Genomic DNA, 12,790 nt, shown 5'->3' on the forward strand with positions numbered 1-12,790 from the left:
TGGCTGTAACGTACGTGTCGCACGCTGCGATATTTGTTGAAACCAGTAATTTCTCTAGTCCTTTCTCAGATTACGCTCTAAAAATACTTTCGCCTTCTCCAAAGGGTTGTGTTAAATATCAAGGTCAATCACTTTTCATAGACAAAATGCAGGTTTTTCATACTTAAGTTTCCAGAGCCGTGTCCCGTAGTGGTGTACTCCTACAATTAGATAATTTTTTACTCAGAGTGCAACATCTTGTAAGAATAATCACTAAAATATGGGTTGACATTTACCATCAGGTATAAATTGGTTCGATAAATAAAAATTAATAATTAAAAAAATAAACTAAAAGAAATCACAAGTCACGGTGTTGTTTTGTACAGATTTAATTTGACTGTTAAATACTTATTACTGAGTTCCATATTTATTCGGGCATTACTATCAAATTCGGTCAACTTTCGCATGTTTACATTAAAACAACAACCATTAGTCGGGAAAAGTTCTATTGGACTGTAGAAATTTATAAAGATTCCGATCGTTATGAATCCTCGAGTATATACACAACTTTAGTTTACCTTCACACAGATATAAGCCTTGTTTTTCGCCCCCTTAAAAAAATAATTAAAGTCTAAATAATAATTCGCATTTACAATTAAGTCGCCCTCGCTCACATGGTTCGCTTGAAATTTCACAGTTTATATTGTCACATTAAATTTCTATGAATGTTTGTGACCATGTGTGCGACAGAAACATTAACTCGCAATAAATTATAGGTGCAACGATGGCCATTACATCTAAACGGTTTAAGAATATTTCACATTTAATGCATAAGTTCTACATTAGACTGTTTTCAAAGTACCGTCATGACGTCATCGGGAAGGCACACGACAGCGTTAGTAAAAAATAGTTATTACTGACTAAAGTATTTTATTTCACACCTCCCGATGTCTTTACAGATACCTTAGGTTTGTTGTAATTATTTTATAAAATAATTCTGATTACAAGCTGCATGTATAAAAACATTACCAACAATAACGATTATGCAATTATAGACGTACAGACAAAATGAAAGTTTCAATGTTATGAAAAATGGTATTACAACGCGATTAATCACGTAACTTAAAAATAAGACACGTATATTTTTTTCTCGAAGTTTAGGTACAAAGTACTGGCAATATTATAAGAATTACGTGAGGATGTTTGTTGAATTCTCGCGTCACGTAATTTTCGATCGAAACATCGAGCAAAAAGATACAATCCATATTCAAAGTTTAGGAAATAAAGTCGCGTTGTATACCATTTATATGAATTAAATGGTGAAGATTTAAAAAACTAAAAAAAAAATGGGTTACCTGTTTTTCTACAAAACAGCCTAGGAATATTAAGTCTACTCGCGATGAAAGAATTTCAACTGCATAAAAAAATATCTCTCCTATAGGGCCTTACCTTACATTCTTACATTAATTTCGTATATCATATCGTCTTTGACAATCTGATGTTGATAAAATTGATGAGTCCACATGTCCAAGAGGAACCAGTCAAAGTACCCTACGTCACCAGCGCTACGGCAGCCCAGAGCCGATGTGTAACATATTACATTTGTTCAAACTAAACAAAAAGAGAGCAAGGAAAGGCCAAAGTAAGCGCTGCACGGTTACTAATTTCAAACAAATACTATTTCATCTAAAAATGCAAATTTCAGTCTTTGCTGAAGCGATTGATTCCAAATGGTCAGTTCATTGTCAGTCTTTATCAGAGTTGGTGGTGAAAAATTTCTTAAACATTGCAAATTGGACTATTGGACCGATCATTTCATTTGAACAGATGGCAAGTGTTACACATTTAGGGATAATATATAAGTAAAAGACAACCGAGTGATCGAAATCACGATGCCAAGTAGAGGACTAATCAATCACACAACACATTCAATAATTTCCTTTATTTCTATTTTTTTTTTCAACTTTTGCTTTTTTGATGTGGGCTGTATATGTAATCAATTTAGCATTTATAATATCGGTAAGAACTTCAAGTTTGCGTCCATCTTTTCGTTATGTTAATAACACCATTATAAAACAATATTTTACCGACCACACAGAATTTAACCTTTCGCTCTCTCCCTCTCGCACACCGACCTCTCGGTCTACAAACTGTAGGCATTTCGGCGCAACTGAACGTTATGTAGACGTAAGCGAAAAGAGAACAAACAAAACAAGACAAACATGAAGTTTAGTGCGGCGGCGCGGCCTCAGCTACCCGTCTGCCCGACATATGTAACCTTAGGAAACTACTGCACACACTACAGACTCTAAAATCAGTGCAGTATTAATATACTCAACGGGTTAAGTAAGGCAACAGGGCGTTAGGTTGACAAATTCGAGCGGCGACCTCGGCGCACCACATAATCGACGTTTCTGGAAGGCTCCATACACAGATGTACACTATCGGGTACATTCGACATTAAATTCAAGAAAGCTTAGCCTCGAGCCGCGCCTGACCGCGTTCTTTTATGTTAAATTACATATAATATTATGTTTTACATTTATGTAAGAGCTGTTTGATTGTAAAAAAATTATATTTGTAGTACGATTGTTAAAACCCTATAAATGCTGAGTTTGTTTATTTGTCGAGAGCTGTGTTTGCCTTGACTGCGATGACGCACTCCTCGCCGCAAGACTTGAGCACGGTGCACTGGAAACAGACAAAAGATAAATTAAATATAATTGCATATATCACATTAGACCAAGGGAAAAAAAACATGAGAAAGTTGTTTTGGGGCAATTTTAAAATTGGAAGCACATCTAAAACTTAAATTTAAAAAACTATTTGTTCTCAAAACTATATGATCCGTATAGCTGACGATAAACATTAGCTCAGGTTTTAGTTAGAAATATTATTTCCGAGTAAATTTAGCACCAGCAAGCTATGAAAACCTGTCAGAGACTCTATACTCGATACTCATTAGGTAAAGGCAACAATGCCTCATGAATTATTCTATTGATATAAGCAATTGTAAAAGTAACATATAATTTAGTACAAAATTGTTGGGACAAATAAATTTTAAATCAACCAAACAAATTATCAGCCTTTGTCTGCCCATAGCTAGACACGGTCCCTTCCACATTAATCTATTAGAATTAACTACAATTTTGAAGTCAGAGTATGTTCGATACATTGGCTTAACAATCAATGCATAAACTTCACTTATCAATATGAAACTGTGTCTACAACACAAAGTCAAATATCAAGATAGTCAAACCAATATCTTAGAAGCTGTTTTTTTTAAAATAAATAATTGTCTAAATATAGAAATCTTCCAACAAAGAGCATAAATTATTCTTATAAAATTTAAGACACAATTCAAAAGCATAAGCCAAGTTCCGACTAGATCTAAACAGCTAGAAACTGATCAATTATTACAAAGTAAAGGTTACTTTGTGAATCATGCCTGAATCAAAGCGAGCGCGTCTAATACATTTTTAATTCTAGTTTTAGAATCGATAAAGGTGGCATCGGCCTCTTACGGTGTAGGATTCAAAATCCGTTGTTAGTAACAAATAGTGGTTAAATCTAACATAAATATTACGAAATTTAGTTATATATCTTTCCCTGTCTTACTAGTTTTGGAAGGTTTCAGTGTTTAAATTGATAATTATAGCATTTAAAATGTTACATTTAGATAGGTTTTCTTTGACTATTTATAGTAAACATACCAGCAGTTCTTTGCCGCTGTCGAAGTCTGAGCGCAGCTGGGTGCCGAGGTCGCCGTCGGGGATCTTGAGGTCCTCGCGCAGGTCGCCGTTGTCCGCCATCAGGGTGAGGTAGCCATCGTCAGAGATGTCAGTCAGCTGGTAGTCCTCACGCTTCACGTGCGGCACGTCCATGTTGTGAGTGGAGGGGCAGATATCTTCATATCTGTTGACAAGGAAAAGACATTTAAAAAAATTGTTTGACATTAAAATCGGTAAAACGTAACGAACTTGATTTTTAGTTAATAAAGGGGAGACCAGATATTCTTACATATAGATAACTGTGCTATTAATTTGCCTAATAAAAAGCATACAATCTTCTTTTAAGGAAACAACATTAATAAATGAGAAGAACATCTTGCTCTAGTAAGCTTTGCTTAGTAGTAATTATACTAATAGTCTCCACTAAATATATCCTTTAATAACTATAGTAAAAACATAAAAAAATATGTAAATTATTTAACTATATTAATTCAGACTTAGAAAAACTTAATCCTTTTAAATAATTAAATTTATCAAGCATTCTTAAGATATGACACACCTCTCAGTTTAAGGGAATTAATTACAAATTTGATAATTTTAATGATAAGATTAGCTATAGGAAGTGTAAATGTTAACTCTGACATATTTTTATTAACTATATTGACTGTTTTTAGAGATTCTCATTATGGTAATATAAAGGTCATTCTTAAGTATTATTTGATTTGTATTCCTGGACGGTGATCCCAATGGACAACAGTGCCATGAGACGCATAGTCGGAACTGAAATATAATTTTCGAGTACCCTCAGCACAAGAGCAATATTTAATTGCACTCGCGACTCTATGGGCTCGTAATTAATGTATTCAATGACCATATCAATTGTCAAGTACAATTTTAAAAAATTGTACATACTGGCACGGAACCACCACAATATAAAAATAATGACATGGTCAAAACTCACTTCTTCCCGTTGAAAATATCAATTCCGACCAAGTGAACCTTAGCGTGGCCGTGCTTTCCAGTCTTGGATGTGGACATCTCAACAATTTTGCAGGGGCGCCCCTTCAGCATGACAAAACCGTTCTTGCGCAGAGCAGAGCACTGCATAGGAAAGGTGGCGGAGGCTCCGGAGTCACCGGTCTCAAAGTGTGTATCTTCAATATCACCCATTGTGCTGTGTTATGGAGCTTTAACTACTGTTGAAATGATCTGTAAAAAATAAAATTATTATTTCAATACAAATTTTATATAGAATATAGTCATACTAATAAATATTAACTACATAAAAAAGGTTATATCTTGTCTAGGAGTCTAAATGGGTTATCGGATCCTAGTCTTCACATGACCATTGAGTGAATTTGGACTGTACTCCTGAACGGTGATCTCAGAATACTCAAGTATAATGAGACGCATAGTCGGACCTGGTGTTCTATTTTCGAGTACCCTCAGCACAACAGCAGTACAGTAAACTACAATCGCGACTCTATGGGCTCGCCAACAAAAGATATATGCAAAGATATATTATTATGAATATACCATATTCTTCAAAGTATGAAATATAGCATAATTTCAACCTTTTAATTAAAAACCTTTCTTTATCAAATTTTTCAATCTTATAAGTGTAGCCTAACAATATTGTGATGTAATTTACAAAACCAATCATTTAAGCTAGCTTTCTAATAGAGAAAGTATTCATTTCTTCTTAACCAGAGACAATTTTTTTAGTACCATAAAGTTATTGATAATCTGAATAAGAATCATATTTAAAGCATTGACATTGTAAAGGCCATATGAATTCAAATATAGACCCTCTAACTAAAGCAACCTTGAAATATATAACTGTAGGCAATGAGTCAGTGTGAAGAAAAATTAGTGCATAAGTCATTGACCTAAGTGTCAATGAACTTGAACAAAAGGCTTTAACATGTGTGGGCCAAATCATATGACATATTTAGTAGAAAATACAAACTCTAAGTGCTTTTGATAGTCCTAACACATGAAGCACAACTTATTTGCTTGGCTAAATCACTTCCAGTAAAAATCATAGTGGCATTGAATGTGTTATAGCAAAATACAAATGAAAATTGCCTAAATCTCTTTGAAAAAAATTGTTACAGAGTAATAAACTTAACATTTCATCAAAACAATAATTATAATGTTTCAATTCTATAAGACGTGTAGAAAGACTATGTAATAAAAAAAATCCAAAAGTATGAAAAGGGTAACATATATAACAATAACTCATGGTATCAATTTAATATAATTCTAGTTATAATAAATATATAAGAATTTTAACTACGATTTGGTACAAAAGAATCTCAGTTTTTTTTACCTATACAGAAAACTATCGAAAAGAAGCTTCTTAAAATATGATGTCAACAGATTGAATGATTTTTTTTAATTGTTATAAACATTGATTTAAACCTCAATAAGATGAAAACTTTTACAGCAATAATCCACAAAAAATAATGTGAAATTTGATTATAGGTAAGGTTAGAAATTTAATGACTTTCACATAAAAAAAAGTAGATTTGTCAAGCAACCATATGCTCCATATGGATGAAGAATAGTTGTTCTTACTGATTATCTAATTAATTTAAGCATATTAAGTAAAATAAATATAATGTAAAAGCTTTCTTTGTTTTATTGAGAATACCAATAAATTAATATTTCAGACACATTTATAAAAATAGTAAATTCGTCATATATTAGCAATGTCTTTAAATATGGAAGCTTTATAATAAATCGCTGTAAAAATAGAATATTTTTTGCTAACGTGACGCGACAAATCTATTACTTTAGGCCATTGCAGATGGAATGATTTGCTTGTGATTTTAAATGATTCATGATTAACATTATAAGTGTTACTTTTATGCCAAAAACTGGATAAATAGGCAAAATCTAGTATATTATATGTAGTATATTTGATTATCTTTAATCTAAATATAAAGGGCTTTAGTGTGAAAAATTGTATGACCTAACCCCACCTACCGTTTTACTAGGAGCCTTTGTATAAGAAATTTGGTTAAACATAAAAGTTTATAAAGATACACCTTCTAGCCAGTATAAAAATGATTTTAAAAATAAATTCAAGCCTGAATGTGATGTGGTGGAGAATGCAAGACAGGCGTGTAGTATCCGAACATGTGGTTCCATAGATATAACTAAGCCAAACCTTTTTGATGGCTAAAGCACACTTCAATTACCCACATTACTCAAATAATCATACGAAATTAAGCGTGCCACGTTAAATAATAAAAAGAAAGACATGGATATCAACTTAATTTTCAATGAAAGAGATAACGCATGAAAAAATAGCAGTTTGACAAACGTGCCGGCGCCGCGACATAACTTTTTCGAAAATAACACAAAATCCACACTTATTTGGAATCCCGATTTCACAAAAATATATTCACCACAAGAAATACTTACAAAAACTATCTTTAATACTATTTAAAACGTATTCGCGTTAAAACAAAGATATTTATCGACACTCACATGTGACCGACGGGTTCTTCAACCGAAAGGTCAATTTGCGCCTGCGTAGCACCTTCATCACTCACTTCCTGTAGCGGGGTTCACAAATTGGTCAAAACTTTGCTGTCTTAAGGCGGGAATTACAAATGACATTGGTTGAAAAGCGTAGTTTTAACGTGAGTGTAGTTTTAAGTAAAAAACAATAATAGTATAAAATTTAAATTATAATTTTTCATGTAAAATTAAAATACAGAAATGTTTTAATTTGAAAATGTCTAAAAAGGAAACGGTCTGTTTTATCGACCTTTGAGCATTCTAATACGTCAACTAGATGGCAGCACTAGCGAATTATTTGACGCGTACCTTGATAGCATGACGTTGGAATTTATTTTTAGACCATAGACAATAACTTGAAGTTACGTGATAAAACACTTTTGATATTTTTTTTACGAAATCTATAACAAGTCTATAAGTTAATACTAAAATACGCCAATTTATTTTAAATCTAATAAAAAAGCAGAGAATCAGAAAACAGTCCAGTCGTCATCAACAACATACATAATAAATTAGATATTTACCTTAGCAAGATGTCTTTTTCCCTCATTTTTAATGTTAATTTTTTATTTCAATCTCCTTTGATGTACTATGTTGAAAAAATATAATTGTAACAATTCTTTTCTTTATTAAATTCTTTTGTGGATTTTTAGAGCTTGTAACATGTAAAAATTTTGGAATACATATTTTTGGATGTCGGCCGACAGATGGCGATAGAGTATGCGTTTATTTAAAATCCGTAGTGAAAATGCATAGATTGAACATTTAATTTTTCGCTAAGAAACCAAATTGATGATTTTTATATAATGTAATATGCAAAAATATAAGTTTTATAAAAATACGTAATGGAAACGATTGCTTTAAATATTTTATCTATACAATGTTTAGAAAACGATTTAATGTTCGTCGCTGCAAATAAAATGTCGAATAGGTAAAAATTAACATCTGAGTTTCTGAAATTTCAGACAGTTAGTTTTTGTATCCATTAGTTTCATTTTAAACCTTTCAACATAAAATAGTATAATAAAAGAAGTAAATCGAACAAATCCTCCAAGAATATAAAGTAAAATTTATAAGCTTATGGATGAATCAAGTTTAAGTTAAAAAAAATATTTTGTGAAACACATAAATTACGATTCAGAAAACAATATCAAAAAGTATACTAAGGAAGGAATGACTTCAGAACATTGAATTAATAGCGCAAATCCGGGCATAACCAGTAATGACCTAACGCATAATACAAGACACAAATCTCCAACAATGGCCGGAGACCGCAAGGGTTTAAAAGCTTTCTTCAATAAATCACTCGCGGGGAGGCAACCCTTCGGCATTAGAGGGTAGAACTCCTCTCCACTCTTCTCACAACAGATATACAATTACCGATCCATTGATGTAGTTATTACGGAACGATTAAGCGTTTTCGCAAGTCATTGTGTCCGTGAGCTCTTTGTACTTGTCATAGACAAATTGTTTTTTTTAATCAATTGAATGTCTTTTAATAAATGATGTGAAGTGGCAACATTTTATTTATTTTCATAATTTATTTTATGGTTTTAGTGTAATCATGTTTTTCGAAATCCATTTATTGTTACTTTTAATTATCTTTAATGCTATACGACTAAACATATGTACATACACATGTATCTAAGATTTAAGTAGGACAGAAATAAATCTAACTTAAAATTGATAGATTATTTGGAAATTAAAATGAATCTGTGTAATTCCTTTGCTTACTTAAGATAATATCACCAAGCAATTAACAATTAAAGCTAAGTGCTTGTCTTACGTTGTTACAGAAGGGTTTCAGCGATAGATTATCCGCGTAACAAATAATTTTCATCAGAGCTGTTCGAATAATTTTAGCCGCATTCTTAATCTTCAAACATTTTATTAATAATCAGCACATTAATGAAATAACGAAATGATACAAGCTAAAAAATGCTTATAATTTATTAATACTTCGTGTGTTATTCCTTTTACTTCAACTTTTTTTTTCAGAGATGGCGGCCAAAGAAATCAGCCTGACCAACCTTATTTTCTTAGTACAATGACAACATTAGATTTTAAATTAATTTTCCTGTAAAATATATATGTAGTATCTATTATGCAATATTAAAATGGCATAAAGTTTGAATAAAAGTGAAAAAACAACCTTAATAAGACAGAAACTTGGCCGACGCTATAAAACCGGACGCCACAAACATCATAGAATATGTATTGAGAGTCTTAAATGACTGAAACTCGAGTGGTAATAAAAGAGCGCGAAAATAAATTCAGCGCGTAAATGAATGGTGCTCGAACAATGGTCCGGGGACTCCCCGCGCCATTAACTTCCCGACGATTACCCGAAAAGCAATTCAAATGAAATCATTTTACCATATTATTATCATCGTTCCCCGGCCGATCCTCGTTGCCCGTCGCCCGCTCATCCCGTACGCGTTTCGACCAATTTTTTAAGTGTGCCCGCTTAAAATAAATTATGTAGCAAATGGGGAAGGCGCGCGGCGGACAAACAAGAAATAAAACGGATGAGCGCGACTAGCAGCTCGCCGGAGCGAGACGGCCGTATCCGGCTCCTCCTTCACCTCGCCCCCCGCGTCTACCCCGCAACCCCCCGTCGGCACAGCACTGTTCCACTTGAAGACGGCGCCGAGAGCTAAGCTCTCCTTTTATTGTCACTTACACCTCTTCCAAGATTTGTTAACCGCTACAAACAACTCACTTCAGAAACTACTACCTTTATTACTTAAGCAATAAGTATCAAAATTGTTCAATATAACAGTTTTGCAGTGGCATAACATTGGCAGTTGTAAGAAAATATATTTTGAATCTGTTCTCTTATTAAAGAATCAGACGTTGAAGCGATTGCTTATCAAGTATTAAGGAGTTTATTTGGATTGTCTGTGTATATTTTGTTAATAATGCCGATTCATTTTCCTCAGTTGGAAATTCGAGGATTATTGTTTTGTTTTATTATTATTTCAAACAATTATATTTAATATATCTGTTTATTCATACATAGAAATAGTGAAACAACTTTACTACAACTTAAAAGTTTAAAATCTTTATGGTCATTAGTCAATTAAAAAACAAACCTCGTGGTTTTATATCTATAAAATATATTTTAAGGGTAATATTTGTAGCGGTCCTATAATAAATTAAAACAAATTAGTATTACAATTCTAATGAAAGTCGAAGTAACAATACGTCAGAGTAAGACGAATCTACAAATTACTCGTAAGTACGTAACTCAAAAAATTACCCTTGTATCATTCGGGAAAGAAACATCTAGTACCTAGTTGGATGCAGAAAGGATAGTTACTTGAGCAGATTTTTCTATTTAATTTATTTCTATTTCTTTAAGCATTCCAAAAAATCTTAAAGCTTCACGAATCGTGAATTTAACCGTAATTTATCAACGAAATAACTTCTAAATCACAGCATGCGAACTATTCAAAAGATTTGAATAGAAGTATACCGTACTATAAGTAAATTAGTACTAAAAAGACAAAACGCAAATCACTACTATCTTAGAAATATTACGCTCATATCTTTGTAAAGATTATCGAATTTAAAATAGACTAGCTGTCGCACGCGACACCGTCTGCGTGGAATGAAAAAAACTTAATTAGTTTCCGAAAATTAATCGAATTTTTCTTACCTTTTAAACCTTCCCTAGACTTCCACGAATATTTCAAAACCAAGATAAGATAAATCCGTTCACCCGTTCTCGAGTTTTAGCGAGACTAATGAATATCAATTGATTTTTATATATATACTAGCGGACCCGACAGACGTTGTCCTGTCTACACGTATTTAATTTGAAAATTTGACACTGCGATGGTAGCGCCGTCTGTCAAATCCAATGTAAAACATTCCAAAATCAACAACTACTAATAAATTAAAAATTAATTAAAAAAACATTGTCCAGCTGACAAAATTGTGAATCTAAACCATTTCCAGATCCCCATGAACACACACAAAAAATTTCATCAAAATCGGTCCAGTCGTTTGAGAGAAGTTCAGTGACATACACACTCACAGAAGAATTATATATATAAAGATAGAAGACTAGCTGTCGCTTGCGAGTCCATCCGCGCGGAATTAAAAAACTTAATTAGTAGCATATGTGTTCTTTCAGACTATGTTCTACATCTATGCTAAATGAAAGCGTGATCCGTTCAGCCGTGTTTGTTTGAAGGTATCTCCAGACCTTCAAAGAAACATCCATCCATCTAAATATTCGCATTTATAATACGATTAAGATAAGAAGTAATATGTATTTAAAACATTTTATTGAGTAAACTAAGAGTTTAGTAAAGAGGTCACGGTTGGAAGTTAGTTGATTGTGTACCGGATAATACGATGATAGGTAATTGGATAGGTCTGCTGAGGGAGTTCGGGAGCGGCGAGGTGTGAGAACTTACGCTAACGTAGATTTGATTATTTTGTTAATTTACTTCGACTAACACAACAATTAACGAAAATATATATAGAATTTTATGTTCAGGTTTAGGTTGTTTTAAAGAGTAAATTTTTATTTATTCTGAGTTATAAATAGATGATTAAAGAGCCTCGATGTATGTGTTTTCATTAGAATTACAAATTAGTATTCGTTATATTTCCAAATAATTTATATGTTAGATTACATTGTGCAAGATAAACCTTCACTATACAAGCGAATATCATTCTCAGTTCAACAACATTTGCTTTCCATAAAATCATAAAATATGTTATTAAGTGAAGAGGGAAATCCAATTTAATTATGTCACCGGTGTGGTAATCTGACCGGCCAGTCTCTTAATTCCACTCATCCCCGTCACTCGGCAATCTTTCTCTACCGAGTGTGCCGTTAAAATATTTCCAAACGTATAAATAATTTACGAATCGAGGACATAAAGTTTGCGTAGCGACCCCCGCATGCAAATCGAGTTGAAGGAAAGAAGTGTCCGCGGCCGCGACTCCATCTCTTTCAGTCGTCGGTGTTCCTAACGCACGCTGAAACGTTGAAGGGAGACGACAGCATGATGTTTGTGTAGGTGCAAGCGAGATGGGCAATGAAGTTGTGTTCGGCATAACTGAATCAGTGCCCGCGTTTGATATTAAATCAAGGCTCGAGGGAGGGGAAGGCGCGTGCCAAAATGCTCTTTATGCTACGTCTATGTTGGCATTTTGACCAAGACAAAAGTTAAACAACATTGTTTTTTTAAATCTTTAACTATCATTATAATTGTAGACTGTAGTAAAGTCTAAATGTAACCTAAAATGACTAATAAATATATATATTTCGCTATCTTTAAATTAATTAAAAAATAGTTTTTTACATAAATATCTAATAAGGTTTTCTTTAAAAATATAGTACGGATGTTGAAAGTAATTTGTTTCTGTTAAAACAGTAACTAAGTGTAAATTGGCACTAGACACGTTGGCTATTGGTGTAGCGTGTTGGGTTGGTCGTTGGGCCAACGCTTGAGATGCGCGGGTGGGGTTTTGTTTGGCGAGGGCGGTTTCACAGTTTCACTGGCAGTCCGTCTGCCGAGCGAGGGAGC

General features: G+C 33.1%; 1 protein-coding gene across 2 annotated transcripts; it reads right to left on the minus strand.

The window, feature by feature from the left end:
- Positions 1-350: 350 nt before the first annotated feature.
- On the minus strand, positions 351-7,236 carry eEF5 (eukaryotic translation elongation factor 5). 2 transcript variants are annotated; one of them, XM_013324537.1, is made up of 4 exons: positions 7,143-7,236; positions 4,672-4,919; positions 3,693-3,894; positions 351-2,670 (listed from the first exon to the last, which is right to left on the minus strand). In XM_013324537.1, exons 2-4 carry the CDS (start codon positions 4,878-4,880, stop codon positions 2,599-2,601), a joined length of 483 nt encoding a protein of 160 aa, XP_013179991.1. In that variant the 5' UTR covers positions 4,881-4,919; positions 7,143-7,236; the 3' UTR covers positions 351-2,598.
- Between the last annotated feature and the right edge of the window lie 5,554 nt (positions 7,237-12,790).

The sequence above is a fragment of the Papilio xuthus genome, unplaced genomic scaffold, assembly GCF_000836235.2.
Source record: "Papilio xuthus unplaced genomic scaffold, Pxut_1.1 DF824992.1, whole genome shotgun sequence".
In the NCBI taxonomy this organism is placed as follows: Eukaryota; Metazoa; Arthropoda; class Insecta; order Lepidoptera; family Papilionidae; genus Papilio; species Papilio xuthus.